The sequence below is a fragment of the Candoia aspera genome, chromosome 6, assembly GCF_035149785.1.
Source record: "Candoia aspera isolate rCanAsp1 chromosome 6, rCanAsp1.hap2, whole genome shotgun sequence".
Taxonomy (NCBI): domain Eukaryota; kingdom Metazoa; phylum Chordata; class Lepidosauria; order Squamata; family Boidae; genus Candoia; species Candoia aspera.
In genome coordinates, this window is record NC_086158.1 from 6,525,705 (window position 1) to 6,547,664 (window position 21,960).

General features: G+C 45.3%; 1 protein-coding gene across 1 annotated transcript in view; it reads right to left on the reverse strand.

The window, feature by feature from the left end:
* Window positions 1–1,680: 1,680 nt before the first annotated feature.
* Window positions 1,681–21,960, reverse strand: part of ECE2 (endothelin converting enzyme 2) — a 56,775-nt gene continuing 36,495 nt past the window's right edge. Inside the window, exons 9-19 of the mRNA XM_063306364.1 lie at window positions 20,291–20,433; window positions 19,287–19,401; window positions 18,863–18,973; window positions 17,192–17,290; window positions 13,185–13,262; window positions 11,810–11,913; window positions 10,137–10,247; window positions 9,442–9,509; window positions 7,097–7,287; window positions 6,818–6,913; window positions 1,681–2,778 (exon numbers count right to left, since the gene is read on the reverse strand). Of these exons, the coding sequence (XP_063162434.1) occupies window positions 2,602–2,778; window positions 6,818–6,913; window positions 7,097–7,287; window positions 9,442–9,509; window positions 10,137–10,247; window positions 11,810–11,913; window positions 13,185–13,262; window positions 17,192–17,290; window positions 18,863–18,973; window positions 19,287–19,401; window positions 20,291–20,433 (1,293 nt within the window). The 3' untranslated portion in view covers window positions 1,681–2,601. The remainder of the gene's footprint in view (window positions 2,779–6,817; window positions 6,914–7,096; window positions 7,288–9,441; window positions 9,510–10,136; window positions 10,248–11,809; window positions 11,914–13,184; window positions 13,263–17,191; window positions 17,291–18,862; window positions 18,974–19,286; window positions 19,402–20,290; window positions 20,434–21,960) is intronic.

The window sequence follows — 21,960 nt, forward strand, 5'->3', positions numbered from 1 at the left end:
CAGGGGTGTGGTGGCATTTACATATGACAGCATCAACAGGACTGAAATGAGGTTGTCTCATTCAAAGGTTCATAACTGGAATGGCCAGAATTTAAACTTTTTGCACACCAAGCATGGCCTTTATCACTAGGCTAAGTCTAGAGATAGACTTACTTTGAGATCAGATATTCTGTCCTTCCACATAACCAGTGTGAATGATTTGCACAGGGCCACTTAAGGAAATACCTGCCTTTTATTACTGTGATGATTAACTCCCTTTCTGGAGTTTCCCACAGAGGGAAAGAAAAATCTCTGCTCACAGAACACTTATGTATCAAAAGAATCCTAAAGTAGAACTGTTTTCCTCTATATATTACTTCCTACATTTCAAGTTTTGTTCTGTTCTTTTTCTTTTTAAGGGAAAGAATCCTGTAACATGAGCCTTGGTTGCAGTCTAAAATCATATTGTTCAGATACAGCACAGGAATGTCAGCAGGTTTGAAAGACAATTTGCCCCAAGTCTGCCAGGAATAAATTTACAGTCGGATCTGCTGGTAGCCTGCCAATCCAGAGTCACTCCTGATTTGTTGCTTAACTGGCTGAAAGCAGGAAACAGAGGTTGCACGCTCAAGTTAATTTTTCCACTTTTTTATTTCATCACACAGATTTGAAGTCCCCTTTGAAATCGTCAAGCAGAAAGTGCTTTTAACAGTAAATACATCAACAGCATCCCCCCCATTACACACACACACACACACACACACACACTAATCCAAGGCACTAATCTCCACCAAGCTCAACAGATGAGAGCAAGTTTGGAATTTCTCAGCCAAGCTAATTTGGAACGGATCATGAGCTTGGAAAAGGGTTAAAGGAAACCATTTCGGAAGAGAGTCCATTTCTCTTCTGCCAGACTCCGAAGACCTCTTTGCTGTGTATTTTGTGTGCTTTGAACAGGGTGACCTGCATCTGTGCAGGACTCCTAGCAACAGAGGGGGCCACCTCCTTTTTGTGAAAAGGGAAAATTGAGAGGAAGCCTGGGGAGATGCGATGCTAGCAAAAAAAGGCAGTTTGTCTTTCCACAGTGATTGGATGGGATTGTGCTTCAGCAGGTATACGATCTCGCCCCTTGCTATACAACATGGATGACTTTGCCCCGACCTGAAACCAGCAGGACTGAGAATAGTCTCTGCCGAAGCTTTGCTTCTTCTTTGGATGCTTGATTGGTAGGAAAAATATAGGCAATGTCACTTGATTCTCTTACACCCTGGCACCAGGGAGAAATACTCTTGTGGAACGATCCAAATCTTAGCTATACTTTGACCCAGGAGTTTTCAAACTTTTTCAAGCCACGGAATCTGTTCAGTTCAAAAATAAATAAAATTCCCGCAACCCCCATGTCAGCTGACCAGCCCCACTGTTCCCTCTGTACCAGTGTTTCTCAGTCTCAGCCCGTGAGATGTGTGGACTTCAACTCCCAGAACTCCCTTGGGCAGGGGAATTCTGGGAGTTGAAGTCCACACATCTCAAAGGGGCTGAGATTGAGAAACACTGCACTTTACTTTAGGGACTATGGGAAAAAGAACCTCTCCACAGTCCTCCTCCAGAAAAAGGCTGTTTTTGGAGCAGGTTTTTTTTTTCTCAGTCCTGAGACATCCCTTCAAGTTTCTGCAGAACCCAATTTGAAAAACCCATAAGCTATGCAGGAGATCTTTACAGCAACTAAATGAGATGGCTTATAAAACAGGACAAATGCATGAAGGACAGATTTGGACCTGGGCAATTACCTAAATCAGAATATCTCTGATTACCCCAAATGTTGCAAGCAACTAAGGAGTGGGTTACACCTTCCTGTTCTCATTGTAAGCTTCTCAGAAGTATCCTTCTGGGCTGCTGGGAACAAATCGGTTCAATTGGGTGGGCTCTGCTCTGATCCAGTAGGGTTCCCTGGGATGCATGCTAGAGGGCCAAGTTTCAAGGGGGTTCCCTGTTGCATCTGTAGTTCCCATAAACCTTGGAAGCTGTAGCTGGAATTCCCCAACTGAATCAGGGTAGTTACCTTCTAACTTGGTGATTCCATGAGTGAAGGCAAACTCCTGGATGTGGTTCCTAGACCCATCCCCGAAACAGCAAGCTGCAAAGCTGATCTAGAGAAGCAGAAGAAAGATGATACCAGGGCCCTGCAAAGGGTTGGGGCGGGGGCTCCCTGGGTAAGCTGGAGATAGGAAGAAAAGCCAAAGAAGCTGAGTTGGAGATTCTCTGCAGAGCCCACAGAGGAAGCAAGTGAGGGGCTTAGTTAAGAGAAGGGAAGCTGTGCATTTGGTCCTTCCTGACCTAAGAAACGTGGCCTTGGCAGGGAGGTTCTGCTTAGCAGTCAGCCTTGCAGAGGTTCTGCTTCTAAAGGAGAAGAACTTGCACCAACTGAACATGCCAAGGCAGGGCTGCCAACGGCTTCCAAGTGAGCAGGACTGTGCATTGGACAGTTGGACAGATATATGTACAGGACCTGCCAGAGATGCAACTTATTTCCTTCCTTCCTTCCTTCCTTCCTTCCTTCCTTCCTTCCTTCCTTCCTTCCTTCCTTCCTTCCTTCCTTCCTTCCTTCCTTCCTTCCTTCCTTCCCTACCATACCTCACAGTGTTTCCCAGGATTCATGAAGGAGCCTATCGGGCATTCAAAGTGCTCTAAAAAGTCCCGGGAATTGCTGAGAGTGCCGATGACCCGGAACTTGTCAGGGCTGTGGGGATCCGTCATCAGGCCCTCATGTGAGCTCTCCGGGGTCCGCACAGAACACCAAACCTGCATTGGAAGGAAGAGGGTTAGTGTTTATTCTGCAGAGGAGGTCAAATGAATTAAGTTGCGTGCTTGAAGGTGCATGTAGCAACACAGGGTTTATTTGGTCAGAAGTAGCATAATTTCATCTAAGTTGACTTGGGGATAAAGATATACAATATTCTGTCTCTCTTTAAGGGTATAAATGGTAGTCCTCAGGTTACGATGGAAATTGGGACCAGGATTGCCGTCACTAAGCGATGCGGTTGTAAAGCGCAACGTCACGTGACTGCATCGCTTAGTGACAACAATCCTGGCAGTCCTGGTTGTGTCGTAACCCCAAGACATGTGGGTTATTAAGCAGGAAGTGGGCGGAATCCCAGCTAAGGAGCGTAGGGGTGCTGCTAGGGGTGGGGAAGGCCAGGGAGGCCCTGGAGGGTCGGCACAGGCTGCACGTGAGTTGGGGAAGGCAAGGGGAGGCTCGGTGGAGGCCACAAGTAAGCTCAGGAAGGCCAGGGGATGCACAGTGCAGCAGGGCCTGAGCGCAGGAAGGTCGGGGGGACTTAACAGAGTAACTTGTGACTTTCCCTGCTGGCTTCCCCATTGACTTTGCTTGTGGGAAGCTGGCAGGGAAGGTTGCAAATGGTGGTCATGTAACTGCAGAACACTGCAACTGTCTTAAGTGCGAGCCAGTTGCCAAGCGCCTGAATCGCAATGCAACTGCGGGGGCACGGTGACAGCTGGAACTTTGTGGACCAGTCATAAGTGCCACTTGTTCAGCGCTGCTGCAACTTTGATCAGTCACTGAACGAGGGGTCGTTAATCGAGGACTACCTTTACTTGGAATCTGGAGGAAAAAGGAGAGTTTCTCAAAACATGGCCAGTGAGGAACAGATGACATTTCAGCCTTATCTTTTAAGTGAGGCCTCAGTCCCCCGATCCAGGAATCTATGGGAAAGAAATTCCAGCAACTTATGGAGACCCCTCCTTAACGTACTCACTAATAAATGAGGACTGGTTTGGTTTGGTTTGGTTTTTTCACTTTGTTTCCAAGTAAAACTGCCCTCTCACCCTTCTTGCTGGCAACAAGCCTGCCTAATAAGACTCTGTGTGACTCTTGCTTCTGTGGTTGTCAGCTGAAGTGAGGGGCGTGATTCCTTCCTTACTCAGAAGATCTGCTGATCATGGGCAATTAAACATTGATTAGAAAAGAATGCCGCTTCTGTGTAGAGGAACTTCCAGAAAGCTGTGATTAATTACTGAATAATTGCTTATTTTGTCATGAGGACTTCTGGTGTCTCTTTTTTACTCTGTCACAGAGAGAGAGAAATTATTACACACTAATAATCTCCCTTTCCTTTGCCTGGTTCTTACATGTCAATGTTTCTCTCTTCATATGCTTCCCTCCCCTTTCGTTTAGCTTTGTGCCTCCACCTTCTTTACAAGGAGGTGTCCTGTAATCTCTTTCACTGCCCAGCAGGTAAAGGTTTCCCTTGACATTAAGTCTAGTCGTGTCCGCCTCTAGGGGGCGGTGCTCATCTCCGTTTCAAAGCCGAAGAGCCGGCATTTGTCCATAGACACTTCCTCTGTGGTTATGTGGCCTGCACGACTAAGCGGAACACCGTTACCTGCCCGCCGAAGCGGTACCTATTAATCTACTCACATTGGCATGTTTTCGAACTGCTAGATTGGCAGGAGCTGGGACTAGCAACGGGAGCTCATCCCATCACACGGATTCGAACCGCCGACCTTCCGATCGGCAAGCTCAGCAGCTCAGCGGTTTAACCCGCAGCGCTACCACGTCCCATCATTGCCCAGCACTAATGCAATAATTCATCAGGGTGGCTGAAGGAAGGATGGGCTGCACCACACAAAACAACACACACGTGCCACCCTGCCCCCAAATCTTAGCAAGATTCAAACAAACCAAGCTTTGTATATTTGCATGGTGGCATCTGGTAGTCTTTACCAGAGCTGATGAAGTGTGTAGGGGAACATGGTTATTTTCTATGAACCTAGGCCTCCCCACTCAAAAACCGGCACTCAGGCCTGGTTTCTTCTGTTACCCAGAAGGGCAGGATTTTATGTGGTTTAGAACAGGGCATTCCCCCCTTCCCCAGATACACCAAGCTCAAACTGCCATCCAAAGGATGTTGCATTGAATGTGGTAGGACACACCTTATCATAAACCAGCTAAGATTCACGGTGTAGGTCTGGCTCCCCGCCAGCATGTCCAAAAGCGATGGATGCTGGGATTTGTAATTCGGTGATATCTGTCACCATATTAGTCGTCCTATTTCATTATTTCCATGAAAAAAAGATACTGATACCTAGAACTGATTCTGCTCACTGTGGTGGAAAATTGGGAATGTTGGTGATGGTTGTAAAAGGAGCACAGGAGACTCAAGTTAACAGAACACAGTTGTTGTGTTTCATGTCATGTAATGCTTAAAGTAACCATATGATGGTTAATATGACATCATTTTCTTAAGAAGACTGGATTCCTACAACATACCGAACACAAACTCCCCAGCCTTGTTTTTGCATTTTATCTGAACCTAGCTGAGGGGGAGATGTTCCTCTACAACCCACATTTCACTAGAAAGGGGGGGGTTTAAACTTTTTTCAAACCTGTTACTTAAAATAAAATCCCCAAAACCCCTGATCAAGAGGCAACATGGCTGCATTTGAGTCAAGCTAAGCAATGTCAGGCCTGGTTAATACTTGGATGGGAGACTATCAGAAAATACCAGGGCTGCAGACTTGACTGGGAAGTCAAAAGGCGCCTTGAAAGAAGGTAAGCTGCTGCTGCCAAGAAAATTCTATCCATGGGAAGTCACCAGGTCAAGCTGGCTTGAAGAACGCAAACTTAAGAGCAGATGACTCGTCTACCCCCATTTCTGAAGGATCCAAGGCAGGAGCAAAATTTGTAATAGAAGATTTGGGGATGAGAGTCAGATACTTTATGGGGAGATGGAGGAAGGCAATGCTTGCACTGATTTATTTGATGCCAAACTGCATTCAATTTTTGAACACACTTGTGGTGATATAAAAGGTACCCCCCATAGACATGTCACTACCAAACCTATGAGATCCACCCCACCCCACCTCCAATGCATGTGAACTGCTTAAAGTGCCCTTGTAAGAAAACATTCACAGCAAGCTGAATTGACCCTGAGTCAAGTCCTGGGGGAGGAATCAGACAGGAACCAGTGGCCCAGTAAAACAAATGGCTTCTATTCACTGACTGTATCTCAGAGATAGTATATCTGCCATGCTGACCTAGTAGGATGGGATAAATAATGTCACCCGGATGGGTCTATCAACAACATCCCAATGTCATGCTGTAATTTACACTCTGCCTGCCTTCTTCTTTGTCTTGCCTCTGCAAAATAGTGGGCCAAGGGTATACAAGCTATGGTTCTGCCTTTGCTCAGGGCTGCCCAACAAGCCACCAATGCTTTGCTGGGAGCCCAGTGTGTATTGTTTGCATGCTAATAAAGTTACGTTGTGTCTTCAAAGTGGTTTGGTTGCTTTAGGTGAGCCAGGCTTTGGCCACAAGACACTGATTCTTGTTACTACTGCTGTGTGCACTGTTTTCTGGGCTGAGTGGTGTTTATGTGTCGGAGTAGCAGCAGGAGAGGGAATGTGCAACAGCTGGGACTCTAGGCCATTTATCCTACCTCTCATTTGTCAAGTTGACCTACATTTCAGTTGGCATCCACACGTACCTCCGTGTTGCTTGCCACCCATCAGACTGCATGGGGCCGTTAGTTCTAAAATTCCAATTCCAAGTACTTCAGGACAAACTGGGCCCTAGTCATGCTTATCCCAAAAAAGTCACTGGAGCAGGACAATCCTCTGAGAATTTTGCCTGCCACAGCAGGCTCAGAATGAGTGTTCAGGTATAACGGGCACCAGAGTCAGTGGAAGAGTTATGGTCCTCCCTCTGCTCTTTAGTTCTGGCTGAAGGGTCAACAGGGTGGCACCAAGCTTAAGACTCTGGTCAGGAGAATGTGCACAGCAAGCGGGGAGAGCTTTGGGCAAGAACATTCAAATGTGTTACCTGTGCAAATCCTAAAAAGAAGAGCTGGTGACTTGTAAGACCCACGGAGGGCAGGCGTTTCTCCTCCCCGTTCTTCTTCAGCCACGCTTTATAAGCCTGCCAAGCAAACAACAGTGAAGTTGTGCTCCCAAGTTCAGGAGGCCTGAACCCTTCCCCTCCCCTCCTCTCCCCTCCCGGCAACTGGGATCTCAGATGAAGCAGCAGCTCAAGGTCCACCAGACTGCTTCCCATGGTGTGTGTTCTGGTGGGCTGGACAACTTTTCCAAAGGGCTTACTCACGTTGTAAGCTGCTTTCAGTCCCCCGTTGTCAGCAATGTTCTCCCCCAATGTCTGCTTGCCATTGACATGCTCTCCATTGACAATATATTTGCTATATTGCTCCGCCATGCACTCAGTCCGGTTCTTGAAGGCCTCAAGGGATGAGTTTTGCCACCAAGGACGCAGGTTACCCTCTTTGTCATACTCTCGGCCTGGAAGGAATGTAGTTGTTTTGTTGGACCAGAGAACCCATCTAGCATAGTACATGGTCTTTAATACAGCAAATCAGATGTTCTCCCTCCTGCCAAAAACAATTCAGAACTTTTGAAGGAAGAGGGATGTTCACTGGTTCTAAACAACAATGGAGCCCAGCAAAATATAACACTGTCATGTACTGAGTCATCTGGCTACAGTGATTCTCCAAGGATCATGTATTTTAGAGCCACTGATGGCCAGATTTATGCTTGGAGTACCACTGACTTACTGTCAACAAGCAGAAGTTTCAGTTCCAATGGGTGCTACATTAGGAAATCGGCATGCCACGCAATATTAGGCAAATGTCTTGTTCACTGCCACAACCCCCAGTGCATGCATTATGAAAATGGGTCACATGTACTCAGGTTTGCTTATTTGACTGAACTGATAAAGTTCCTATAAGCCCTGAGGTGTGCAGAAGAGTCAGATCCTGTGCTCGTACCCAAGGAAATGTCATTCCATCAGCAGTTTCCATGCAAAGTTTCAACCACCTATTGCTTACAAAATTCAGCCATTTTTCTCCTCAATCCTAATGGCAGAGATACTTGCTTTATTTTAAAAAGATACCTGGATTCCACCACACTACTGTATCCCACCCCTTTTCTGCGCTGCAGAATGTTTGTGGCATGGAAACAGTTGTGCTTAGACATTACTCCCTTGGTGGCTGTCCTCAATTACATTTCTGAATAGCTGATGCTTTTGAATTTCCAAACTCCTAGCTAGACATAGCTGTCTTTGGGGTCCCATATTATTTCTATCAATGGTCACTGCAGTGCACCCAGAAATGTATGGCCTATGCAACTTCAGAGCTCCCCGGTTATAAAGGGGTGAGGGTTAGGGCTTTAGCCCAAAGTAGTCTTAAGCAGCAGGGAAAATGATGTCCTAACTGCCAGCTCTGGCCAAGGATGCAGAGATAATGAGTTATCGCCAAGCAGATACAGCAGCACAAAGCAATTTAGTGACCTATATTTATTTATTTAAATGATTTATATGGCTGCCCACCTCACAGCAGTGGCTCCGGGCAGCGAATACAGTTAGAACAACAATTTACCAATCCGAACCATCATGTTGGAGGTCACAAACAATAACCATAACTTATTAAAAACCAACAACAGCATTAACTGGCAGAGCTCGCTGAACCTCCTGGTTGAATCACCTGGGGGAATGTAATGACTACAGGTTCCATCTGGAGAGACAGGAGGGCAAACATACAGGAATGTTGCACCGTGCAGAAAGGAGAGGGTGTCTTGATGGTGGTGGTAGCACGGAAGCTCCTTGCATAGGCAAAAATGTGCAAGAGGATGCAATGGGTATGAAATGAAAGACCCAAGGGTCCCAAGAAGAAAGGGCTGGGGGCCTTTGGGATAGTCCAATGCTCCTATCTAAGCAGATGGTACACGCAATACCAGAAACAACAATTTAAGTCTTGCTTCTTGCACTGCTTAAGGCATGACTGATTCCCCATCAAGAATCTTACTATCTGCCCTGCCTCTGGTGGCACGGCACTCTCAAAGTGGCCCTGCCTATGAAAAATCTGGACAGAATATGAGGTGTTGTGAAGTGTTATGGAATGGAGAGAAAATAACAAGAAAAAGAAGAAGCTTAAAATTCTCAAGATTAATGGAGATTCTCATTTGCTTCCCATGGATTGTGATGGATCTAAAGGCCCATGAGGAAAGGCATCAATAAAGGTCTCCCGCTTAGAAGAAAAAGAATGTGTGGACTTGTGAGAAAGCTTCTGGACTTTCTGCTTGTACCTGAAAAAAATGAAGCTTTGATTTTGGGTTTTGAGGATTAAGTTGTTACAGCTTATGGAAGTAATGTTCACTGAGGTTTGATTTAGAGTAAGAGATTAATGTATTATGTATTGTATTTGGATCTGTGCTGGAGAAGGTCAGAAGTCACACTTTCTGTACTGCATTTCTAACTATTTCTGCACTTTTTAGTTTGGCCTTTTTCTTTTAATCTTTTCCTCAATCTTTCCTATATTTCGTATTTTATCTGTATGCTGAAACTTCAATAAAGTTTTATACATATAGAAAAGAAAAGAATGTGCATGGCAAATGCAAGCCACATGCATTCAAGCACCAGGTAAAATAACTGGCTGTTACCTTGATCATCAAAAGCATGGGTGAGCTCATGCCCCATCACAACGCCAATGCCTCCAAAGTTGAGGGCCCTCAAGGAAAAAGGAAATAAAAACGTATGAAGCAGTAGGAGAGCCTTTGAATACTGCAGATAGACGGAAGGGAACATTAAGACACAGAATCAAAAACAGAAGATAAGTCCCCCTTATTCCATATTGTAGCAGATATGTTCTGGGCCTTTTTAGCATAGTTTATTGTATGCACATCAGCTTTTTTTTTTTAAATCATGCAGTAGCATTATTTCACAGTGTGCAAAACTACTAACACTGGAAAGAAATTAGTGATTAAAGTTTCTCCCTTTCCACAAAGGAACGGGAACTGACTGACTAAAGGCGAATTAACAAGCCCTGTCTGAACAGGAAACAATTTTTGGAGCAGAACCATGTAGAGGAAGTGTCTAGTTAAAAACACTGACAGAGAGAATGACAATTGACTGACACTCTGCACTGTTGCAGTAGTCTTTAGATTCTCTGTAAAAATCCAGTGAACAAAGGATGATGATTTTAGACCGAATGGCTAGACTCCCACCTTCCCATGCACATACCTTGTGCTTCTCTGCAACCTGAGCATTTAATCAGAAGGGCCAAACTGAGCATGCCTGTACACTACCGTGCCCCAAGTCTCTTCTTCCCACCAATCACCATTGCACCCCGACGCACTTGGGATGGTTGTGAGCATAGAAAGGAGCCTGGAGGATCCCCGCAGGAAAGACGATGCCGTTCTTGGTAGGCAGATAATAAGCATTGACTGTCTGTGGGGTCATGCTCCACCTGGAAAAGCACCACAAACATCAACAACTTGGTGGAGCCAGCCCTGTTTAGGCAGACCTATGCGTAGCAAAACTGAGTGTGTGGTTGCCCTTTCTAGAGGACACCTTGGCGCCACTCTTTTTAGCTTGTTCTACTTCAAATTCCGACTCTCGTTCTTGGGGAGGGGGGACACACCAAACCCCCTCATCGTTTGCATCTTAAAAGGGTTTTGGGCCCGGCCTCCCCAGTTCAGTATGGCAACTTTCTACATGTATTATTAGTTGTTTGCTCAACAGTTGAAGCACTACATCGTTTGATTAGCCTCCCCTCCATAACTCAGTGTGAGACAACCCAGAAAAAGAGGTCCCTGTTGAAGTTTTGTCCATCTGAACTTCTTCAAAGTTCAGGCAACCCATCATGTTCACTGACACCACTCCCCGCCCCCCCTGCAACTTTCTCAAAGTAAAAGCATTCAGGTCACATTTTATTCGCAAATATTCAGATCCCATTCCTGATTTCTGTCATAAGGTTCAGATGACTTCCCTCCCCTTCCTATCTAGCTAAAATGTAGTTTTCTCCAGGCAGTATCATTTTCAAGGTGACATCGGTATATACCAGAACCAGCATCTTTTATGAGGTTCAAGGCATGGGGAGGAATTGGAAATGGTGGCTGTAGCTGCTTGTGGCCACAGCCATGTAAGCCCATTAATAGGACTACATCAGCAAAAGAAACATCTCACAATGGGCTCAGTGCCAAGGGCCTTCTCAAGGGCTGGTGTTAACCCTCCCACGTGCTCCATTTTCCTTGGAATGCATTTGAAGAGAAGGAGCAGCAAAAGTAACAAAGTGTATTGGGCATGTCCTGGAAATTTTGCCGGGAGTTAGAATTTCCCAGGGCAGGAACGTCCGTTATGTCAACAACCCGCAGCCACCTAGTGCCAAGTTCAGTAGTGCAAAGCAAGGTGTCTGGGAAGCTGTGGGAAAGGTGGGAAAAAGGAGTTCTGGGTTTGGACTGGAGTGGGCATAAGAGGGAACAGCACTCTAATGTTGGCAGAGGATGATCAACTGCTTAAAGTGGCTTCATCCAAGTAGGCAATAAAGATTCTTATTTAGAGGTGCCAGGTTGAGTGTCTCAGTGGCTTCTACTAAGTTTGAGCAGGACCTGCCTAGTGACCTCATCTCAAGGAGCCAAGTGTTAGCTCTGAGACCTTAGCAGAGCAGATTTCCTTTGCCCCCAATTTTGCAGTCCTGATCCTAATGCCTTGAGGACCAAAAGACAGAGAAAGTAAGTTCTGGCAGATCATCTTTGAGAATGATGTCTTTCAAGGAACCGTCTGTAACTTCCTCAGTAATCCAACACATTTAAGCACGTTTGAGTAGTATATATTGTCATTGGGTAGAGGCCAGGAATTTCTGGAGTAAAAGCCTCTGTCCAGGAGTAATCAGGTGCTGAAATAGATTCAGTGACACTTTGGTCTATGTCTTGAACACAACCCTTGTTGTGTGAAATCTAGGGCATTCATCCTCACTTCCTATCGCTATCCCATGCCCTGACTGGGGCAGCTGGGGAGAAGGATCCTTACTGGTCCCGGTTGGGGGGCTTCCTCAGCTGGTCCGCCATAAACCTGGCAGAGAAGTTGTAGAAATTTAACATGTTCTGAAAGAAGGAGTCTTCAGAGACTTCATACTAGAAAGAAGAAGAAGGTGAGAAAAATAAGGTTTCAAAGGAACGGTCCCGTTTAGACCAAACTGAAACATAAAGGTAGGTGGCAACAGCCTTGGAAGTCATCTCACACCAGCTTCTGCAGCTTTTGCTGACTTTTATCAGGACATTCCTAGAGCAACCCACGAATCCCTGTATTCAAGAAGTTTGCTCCCTCCCTTCTTCCCACCAAGACAATGGCTTTCTTCAGAGTAGGTAAGTAGGAGAGAAAGTAACTTGAGGTCTATTGCTTATGAAGATGTGTGCTTGCCTGCATCATCAGATGAAGATGTATGCTTACATCATTTCCTTTTCTGTGATGCATAAATAACATCAGAGTCCCCCTTTTGGGGGGAGGGGCGGCAATAGAAATGTGAAAAATAAATAAATCGGCGCATTTCTTTTGCCTGCAGGGGAGGCACCCACCATCTTGGTGAGGACCCCTCTGGTGCACACTGTGTCAGTAAAGACTGCAGTCAGCCTTGATTAGTTTTGCTTTGAGTCCTGTGTTGATTCCACAAGAAGAAAAGGTAGGGAGTGAGAGAAACACACTTCAGCCTTACAACGGGGAAAGTGCCATTGCTCAATAATGCGCCCTGAATGCAGAAAATCTAGCATTTACGGTCTGAAGGAGAAAGCACAACTTTCTCGTATCATCGAAGGCCCATACAAATTGGCCATAAGATGGTTTGGTTGACACAGCTTGCTAAAACAGTAGCTGGCTTCTTAAAACATGCTGCTCCATAAACTAGCCCCAAACCATTTTAGTCTAGTCTCCAATATTGTGCAAACCCACCATTAAGCCATAAACCAGTTAACAAACTACAAAGCCTGGGTTCACACAGTATGTGAAACAAGAAGCTGAACAAACCATATTTAACACAACGTTTGAACCCACGGCATCATGCTAAGGAAAACTGGAGCAGCTTCTGTTCTTTCTCCGAGACAACCAGATCCTGAGCAATCTCCATCCATCCATCCATCCATCCAATTTGTCCCCGCCCATCTCCTCCCATCAGGGGACTCTGGGCGGTTTACAATAATCAATTAAAACAACCGTCATAAAATATACAGTATAAAATTACAATAATAAATAATATAAATAAGAGTAAAGATAAAAAGTCCAAGTGGCGAAAGAATCTAGAACAGTCCAAGTGTGGGAGGAGTGGTCTACAGCAGCCATCCCCACATGGATCTATTCCCCTCTCCGCCCCAAGCCACTCCGTGCCTTCCATGCTGCTGTCCTAGGTTCTTACCCCATCGTAGACATCATCCAACTCCTTGTTGTCGAGGATGAACTCGGGGAAGCCAATCATGTCATAGATGGAATCAGCCTATACAGAAGGGGGAAAGAGAACTGCCTGAAGCTCTCAGCTTGCAAGGATGCAAGGAACCCCGGTGAAGAGGAAACAGGCTGTAGAGTTGCATGCAACCAATCCTTACAGTGTGCTGAGGCCATGTTCTCACAGCTGGTAAACAGATAACCTCAGAAGTAGGCTAACAGAATACTGAGAAACAGTAGAGAAGCAGTATTTTATTTTTATTTTATTTATTTGAATATTTTAGCTGCCCAACTCCAATAGACTCTGAGGTGGACATTCAGTGCACCTCTGAAAGGAAGTAGGGAGGAAGAACAATCAGGGAGGGCTCCACAGGTGATCCTTGCTTAATGACTCTGCTGCTAAGCGACTCGGCCATAAAGCAAGACATCACATGACCATGCCAACTTACAATGGCAGTTGTGGCAGTCCCAGTTGCTGTTGTTAGGCGAATCCCGCACGGTCCCTGTGTCCTGCGGTCACGCGATCACCATTTGCAACCTCCTCCCAGCTTCCCCATTGACTTTGCTTGTCAGAAGCCAGCAGTGAAGGTCGCAAATGGCAATCATGTGACTGCGGGATGCTGTGACTGTCATAATTATGAGCTCCTTGCCAAGCGCCTGAATTGCAATCATGTGACTGCAGGGACGCTGCGATGGTCACAACTACGAGGACCTGTCATAAGTCCCCCTTGTTCAGCGCCATCATAACTTCAAACGGTTGCTGAATGAGTGGCTGTTCAATAAGGACTTCTGGAGGCACCTCAGAATAGTCTACTGGACTAGGTAGAACAATCTGATCCTGTAGGATTCTTGGCCAAACATCTAACATGGCTACAGGTCATAATTCCCTTTCCTTGGTCCTCACAAGGTATCTGGACATACAGTATTCATGTCAGGTTCTTGTTTTTTCTTTGGAAAGATTATGCATATCTTCTAGTGGGATATTTTTCAGTTTCCTACTTATCCTACAGTCTCGGGATCTTCTGGTTTTTCTCCTAGCCAGATCCAGCCCTGATGAGATTTCTTCAAGATCAACCTTGGTTGCTAATCCATTAGCACCTGTGGATTGGGAATTTAGATTTGAAAAAGCAGCAATCTATGCAGGATGAGCCTATCAGCAGTTACGGCTCCAGGCATCCCAAAAGAGGGCAGACTAGCTCACGATCCACACATTCAAGGTGGCCACAAGATAGATAGATAGATAGATAGATAGATAGATAGATAGATAGATAGATAGATAGATAGATAGATAGATAGATAGATAGATAGATAGATAGACAGACAGACAGACAGACAGACAGACAGACTGACTGACTGACTGACTGACTATCTATCTATCTATCTATCTATCTATCTATCTATCTATCTATCTATCTATCTATCTATCTATCTATCTATCTATCTATCCTGCCTTTATTATTGTTATAAATAACTCAAAGCAGTGAACATATCTAATACTCCTTCCTCCTCCTATCTTCCCCACAACAACAACCCTGCAAGGTGTGTTGGGCTGAGAGAGAGGGACTGGCCCAAGGTCACCCAGCCGGCTTTCATGCCGAAGGCGGGCCTAGAACTCTCATACCACGCCTGATTGGCTCTTGGGCTGAGAGGGAGGGACTGGCCCAAGGTCACCCAGCCAGCTTTCGTGCCTAAGGCGGGCCTAGAACTTTTCTTGCCCTGCCTTAATTATGAAGACTCAAGCGAAGTTCAGTATCACTATTTGCAATGGAAAACACTTGACCCACTTTTAGGCATTTAGGAGAACTTTGTTAGGTACAAAAACGTACATGGACAGGGGCCTGTAACCCAAGATTTCAGCCGTTACTCACAGCCTTCTTGTTTTGTGGCCCAGAACTACATGGATTTTTTCTCTATTTTGTTTACCTTCCTCCTTCTAATTCATTGATTTAACTACACATAGTTATTTGCTAAGTCACTACAAACAACTCTGTTAATCATATGAGCCTAAAAACAAATGAATATAGATTGAGGAATCACCAATTCCTTTGTATGATATATGCAAAACGAATAATGATGTGAATGTAAAATATTTATTTTGCATGTTCCACTTGAAATTTGGGAGTGAGAGGTCCCACCCTCGCCCCTACTATGTGGGGTTCCACAGGGTTTGGTACTCTCTCCACTCCTATTTAACATCTAGATCAGCCTTTGTCAACTTTTTGATCCTGGAGGAACCCTTGAAATATTTTCCAGGCCTCAGGGAACCCCTGCACATTCAGGCTGCAATATAGGCCAGAAGTTACAAAATTATTATATTCGTTTCATGGGTAGGCATGTATATATGCATTAATTATGTTCTTAAACTGGAAATAAAGAATGAAACTTACCTCTTTAATGTGAAGTTGCCTGAATTTGAAATAAGTTTTTAAATAAATTGTGATCGCCCAGGGAACCCCTAGTGACCTCTTGCAGAACCCGAAGGTGCCACGGAACCCTAGTTGAGAAACCCTGATCTACGTGAAGCTGCTGGGTGACATCATTCATCACCATAGGGTGAGGTATCATCAGTATGCTGCTGATACTCAATTATATGATGTCTCTGCCCCGGCGAACTAAGCAATGCTACTTATGTCTTGTCCTGATACCTGGAGGCTGTGAGGATGGGGAACAACAGGCCTTGGCTGAACCCTGGCAGGACTGAGCGGCTCTGGGTTTGGGGCTGTCTGGATCTGGGACCTCACCATCTTTGGCACTGGATGGGGTGGTACTACCCCAGACAGACCCAGTGCACAACCTGGGGGCCCTTCTATACCAGGGTTCCCCAAAGTGCTCAATATTGACCCCCAAGGGTCAGTGGGACTATCCAAGGGATCAATAAATGGCTGGGGGTCTTTGTAGTACTATTAGTTAAAGTAGTATTTATTACATTATTTTCATATAATAAATGTTTGGGGGTTGATGAACAATCTGAAACTTCATGGAGGGGTCGATGAGCTGAAGAGTTCGGGGACTCCTGTTCTAGACTCACTACTCCTGCTTGAGGAGCAGGTGGCAGTCATAGCTAGGAGGGCCTTTGCTTAGCTTTGTGTTGTGCACCAGTTGTGCCCTTTCCTGGACCATGAGGCTACTCATGTCCTGGTCACCTCCAGAGTGGATGACTATAATGCGCTCTACATGGGTCTGCCGCTGAAGAGCATTCAGAAGCTTCAACTGGTGCAGAGTGTGGCTGCATAGACAGTTATGTGCGACCCTAGGATGGCGCATGTTACATCTCTGTTCTGTGAGCTGCATTGGCTGCCAGTTTGTTTCTGGGTACAATTAAGGGTGCTGGTTTTGACCTTTAAAGCCCTAGATGGCATGGGGCTGGGTTATCTGAGAGACCATTTCTTCCTGATTACATCTACCCATCCCAACAGGTCAAACAGGAGGGGTATGTTGCAGGTCCCATCTACTAAGGAGCTCCAGCTGGTAGGACCCAGACAGTATGCCTTTTCTGCTGTGGCCCTCATCCTCTGGAACATCATTTCCCCCAAGGTGAGGTTGGTCCCATCCCTGCTTGCCTTCCAGAAGGCCCTTAAAGCATGGTTTTTCCATTGACCTTGGGGATCCCATGGCGTGCCTGCAGGGTGGCTATGGGATGTCAAGTGACTCTTGTTCTCCTGCAACCTTGGGTTTTATTTATTTTGAATTGTTTTAATGGTTGTTATACTGTTTTTAACTGTTGTTGGTTATATGCTGCCCAGAGTCACATTTAGTGAGATGGGCAGCCATATAAATTTGCTAAATAAATGAATGAATGAATGTTTTAATTTAGCAAGTACAGGTAAGGGAACTGTGACTGATGACCATAAGTCAAAATCTCCTGCAGAGAACTAATACTTCAAAAAAAAAAAAGAAGATATATCCCACATCTGTTTCACAATGATAAGGACTAGACCATTCTTGGTATCCAAATTCTGATGCAATTAATATCAGACGCACCTTCTCTTTAGCAGCTTGCTTTGTCTTCTCATCCATCCAGTCAAGATTGTGTAGTGATTCTTCGAAGGCTGTGCGGATTTCGGCAATCATGTTCTCGGCCTAAAGGTAAGGATGGAGGGGGAACAACAGTCCAATCAAAGAGTTGTAACCTTAGAGACTGTCTAGGCCAATTCACAACTCAGTGCAGGATTGGCAAAGCCCCTGATGCTGTATCTTCCTATTCCAGCCTCAGCTTAAAAATCTTGAGTGAAAAACGACATCTGTATTCCACTGCCCAACAGCTGTCCAACTGTATTTCTCATTTACTGGCTATTGTTCCTGCAGTGAAAGGCAAGAAAACACCCCAAGAGGTCTGGATATGAAGGAGTTAATAAATCAAAACTAAACCTATCAATCCAGATAGTGGGCAGAGACCTGTGAAGTCTGGGAAATTCTGTTGACTGTTCAATTTACTGGCTTGGCCAGTTCTGCACTGAATCCTCTCAAAACTTCTATGTTTTATAGTCTTGGCAACTTCCTAGCCTCTGTACTTTTAACTACACAATTACACTTCCATCCATATCACTTTTAAAAATGTTGAGCATCAGAAGGAGCAAAAACTTACAGTACTGCACTTAAGCCATTAATTGATATTAAGCCATTAATAGTTATATAGATTGGTTCACTTAACACACTAAATTAAAACATAATCAAACAAACCTAGATTAACAAAATAACAACAAGAATAATGGTAATAATAATAATAATAAATTAAACTTGTATGCCGCCTGACTCTCAGTGACTGAGCAGTTCACAACAATCAAAGAAATTACAATGAAATCAATAAGACATAAAATATGTTCATATAATGTGCTGGGCCAAACAAATATACCATATTACAGCTTGCTGGGATGGCCTCATTCATACTACATGTTAAGACAATGATTAGTGTCCAACAACATAAAAGTAAAGATCTCATTTGGGTTCAATTCCTGTGATTACAAGGGAATACTGACTTTGTAGCAGTAAACAAAGGATTTTCTAATGCCTTCCCTAGTTCTGTATTGTTTTTATCACTCTTCAGCCTAGCCTATAGCTTTGAGATTCTTTGGGTACTAATCCCATCTATGTACTAATCAGGTCCAAACCTACTTATCTTTTGAGATTAACTATGGGCTGCCAGCTATGATGGGGCTGAACTCCAAACCATCCAACCCTGTTTTATCCTACTCCAGCATATTGTGTGAACCTAGCTGCTGGTTACTGATGCTAAGTGACCATCTGATCTCCTACCCATCAGTAGAATTCAGCCTGTATTTCACCATTTTGTTGAGTAGACCAAATTGTTGGAAGACCAAATTGTTGGAAGACCAAATTCTTTACCAATAGAAAGACACGAAGAAGAGTTGTGGGTGAATTAAAGATAATCCCATGTTATTGCTTGTATGCATATGTTCCCAGTCCCTCTTGGTAAATAAATCAGCTACTGGAGAACTTCAGAGTGAGGGAAAGAAGGAGTGTCTTGCCCCTTCCTCCCCTGATGTCAAAGCTGCCTCCCTCTTCCCGGCTGCTTTCCAAATACTTAGAGAGGCCAGCATAGACCCAGGGCAGCTTCTCATCTGAGGATTTGTGACCTATAGAAGGGAAGTAGCCCAGGAGTGGCATCCCACCAACCTGGCTGAAGATACTCACAATCTCCTTGCTGTGTCGGTCAAAAGTGGCTTTTACGAACAGTGCTCCAAGGGCAAAACCCAATGTGTCATCCGTGTTAGAAATACAGGTTTGCCAGCGAGGTGTGCAGGACTCCAGAAAAAGAGAAAGAGAGAGAGTAAGACCAAAGGAAAGCAGAGCAATGGAGTTCCTCGAGGACAGGTGGGTTAAGGATCCTTGCTCTCTGCAGAGACTAGATAGTGGTGGAGCATCACCCAACGAAGATTCCTCAAAACATGCAGAAGGACTCCGGTCGGGTGGGAAGCGGCTGGCTTTCAGATCACCAAGCCAACGGACTTCAGGTACCAGGATCTCCACTGTTCCGCAAACTGGAGGCTGCCTCTGGTCCTGCCCAGAAGAAGGCACCCCCAATTGCCTGTTTCATTCCCCTAAAGCATCTGCTCACCTTTTTGGTACCATACAAAGTCTCCAACAGCTTCTCCTGGGCTGTTTCAAACCGCTGATCGAGGCTGGAGGCTGTTTTCTGAACCAGATTCCAAATCATGTAATTGTTCAGGACACTACAAAAGAAAGAACAAGACCAGTTACGTGATCCTCTGGTCTTCCCCAACTGCTTGTTTGGAGGGTGTAAAGGTGTGAATTATCTACAGGCCTGTATGTGATCATCCGTCTGCTTCAAACCTACTCATGTCCCATACCACACAGACAGCTGGTGGTATCTTAAGGCTCCAGTTTTAAATAATTTAAAGTCCGGGCAATACATCAGCAACACTGTTTGCTTGCCCAGAAGTTAAAACGTGCAGGAAGAGAGGAAGACTAACTTGCTTCCTCTTTTCTTGCTGCTGACTTCAAAACAAAAAAGTCCTTGGTGAGATGAGATGCGAAGCCCCAGGAACTGAATCTGCTTCTTGTGTAGATTCACATCCTTCCAAGCAAACTGAGAACAAGGGAGTCACCCTGCAAGATCAGGCCTCGGTCCACCTAGCCAGCATTCTGTCTCACGATGGCCCAGCAAATGCATCTTCAAAGCTCACAAACAGATCAAAGCTGCCTGCCTCTCTCCTGTGCACCTTGTAGGTAGGGATGGGCTCCCATCTGTGAGCAGCACCAAATCATGGATGCATGAAAACATTCGCCACAGAACAGTGGAGTTGACTGGTATTAACGTTCAGCGAAGAGGTGGTCTATGCATTACTAAATGGAATAGTTCTCAGTATTACAGGCAATGGGTGGCCCTTCAGATGCTCCGCTTCCCCCACCACGGGCTATGCTAACTGGTGCAATGGAGAGCTGCGATTCAGAAACATCTAGGCAGCCCCAAGTTCCCAGTCTTTGTGCCGCACTTCCAGGAACATTTCCTGCAAAGACAGACTCCATCCAGGACTGCAGGAAGCCTGGAATGTGTGCTGCCTCGGCCATGACTGGACGGACGTGACGTCTCTCTGGTACCTTTTGTCAGTGTTATTGATGAGCTGTGACACCTGCTCCAGATATTCCCCCCCATAGACAACCACAGGCTCCACATCTGTTAGTTCGAGTGGTGCAAGGAAGTAGGAGATGAAGTCCAGCCAGTTCACAGCAGGGGCAAGAACCTGGAGAAGGCACAAGGAGACCCAGAGCTTAATTTATTTTTCTCTCTCTCTCTGGGCTTGGCCTGTACAAGAAGAAGGGAGGAAGGACTGGTGACAGATTGGTAGCAACGCTCTATAGTCTAGAATTCCCCCCACCTAAAGGGACAAGGGGCTATTCAGAAACAGCTCGAGGTTAAATTGGCAAATCATCTGAAGAACCGATGCATTTTTGTATTTTTCTTTTAAATGTGGGATGAATTATGTGTCACAGCTATACTAACTGCAACTGGAAATGGATGTGGCGGTAAATGGATCGCCTTTCCCCAACACGGCGCCTTCCAGAGAATGGATGGACTCCAATTCCTATTATCCCCAGACAGCATGGACATCCCGTTCTGTTTGAAGGTTATTGGGGAGGGGGTGGAGGAGTAATTTCCAATCTAATTAATCCAGAGAGCACCAAGTTGGGGCATACAGCCTATTCTGTGATTTCCACTTACGACTACATGCAGATTTTTGTGGCTTCAATAGTTTTTCATATTCTTCTCCCCCTGCCCTTGGTTTTATTCAATATACATTTTCCTAATTAAGACTTCTGGAGAACGGAAAACTTCCCTCGCTCTTTTGCAGCATTATGATTCGTTGTAGGAAAAGATGTTCAGAGTGGTGGGAAATGAATTCTGTACATTGTCAGTTTTTCTAATATTCTTGGCTCGACCATTGCCCCAGCCCCAAAGATAAGCTCTGGGATGGAGTCCTTTAGTTTTCTCCCGTTCCCTGTCCCGGTTTAACAGCTCTGTTCTCGTGCAAAGATTCCTTCCTCCCTTTTCCCAGGCAGTCAGTCAGGCCCCACCCATGTAAGCCAAGCTGCACTTCCCAGTCTGAAGCACTCCATAGATAGGATTTTACTTGCCTCCCGTTACCATGGTGGCAGGTTGCTTGGCAACCAATGGGTGAGGAAGAAAGCTGGTCACTCCATATAACTGGCAGGTCCAAATCAGAGAAGCAAACAGGAGTGATGGAGGCAGGGAGGCCAGACCAACAGGGACAGGAGAAATGATAGGAATAGTCTCTGGTAACAGTACAGCTGTGCCCGCAAGATGCAAACAAAGAACTGGATAGGTGGATTGGCACCGCACCTGGGTTACTGAATTAACCCACTTTTCTGGGTCCACAAAATAAACTTGGATCCATAAACTAAGATCCAGTTGGATCTGCTTGTTATGCTAGGAAAAACTTAACCAAGTGTAGAATGTTGTGTGAACGCAGCCAGTCTTTAAGTGACTTAAGTGCAAACCCAAGTTGGGGTGGATGAACTGGATTTGAAAGACGCGTGGGGGTGGCGGGGTAGGAGGAAGGGTAGGATAAGAGAGCCCTAATCTGCTGGTGTGCAATTTGATTTAGCTCAAAACATAAATCGTATGGGTTAAAATGCATTAACCAGTGGAAAAGGCTTTATAATCTCATTTTTCAAGTTGTTCCTGAAAGGTCCAAAAGAGAGTTTGTGCTCTCTGGAAAGGCAATTTTACAGGGCCCCTGATCTCACCA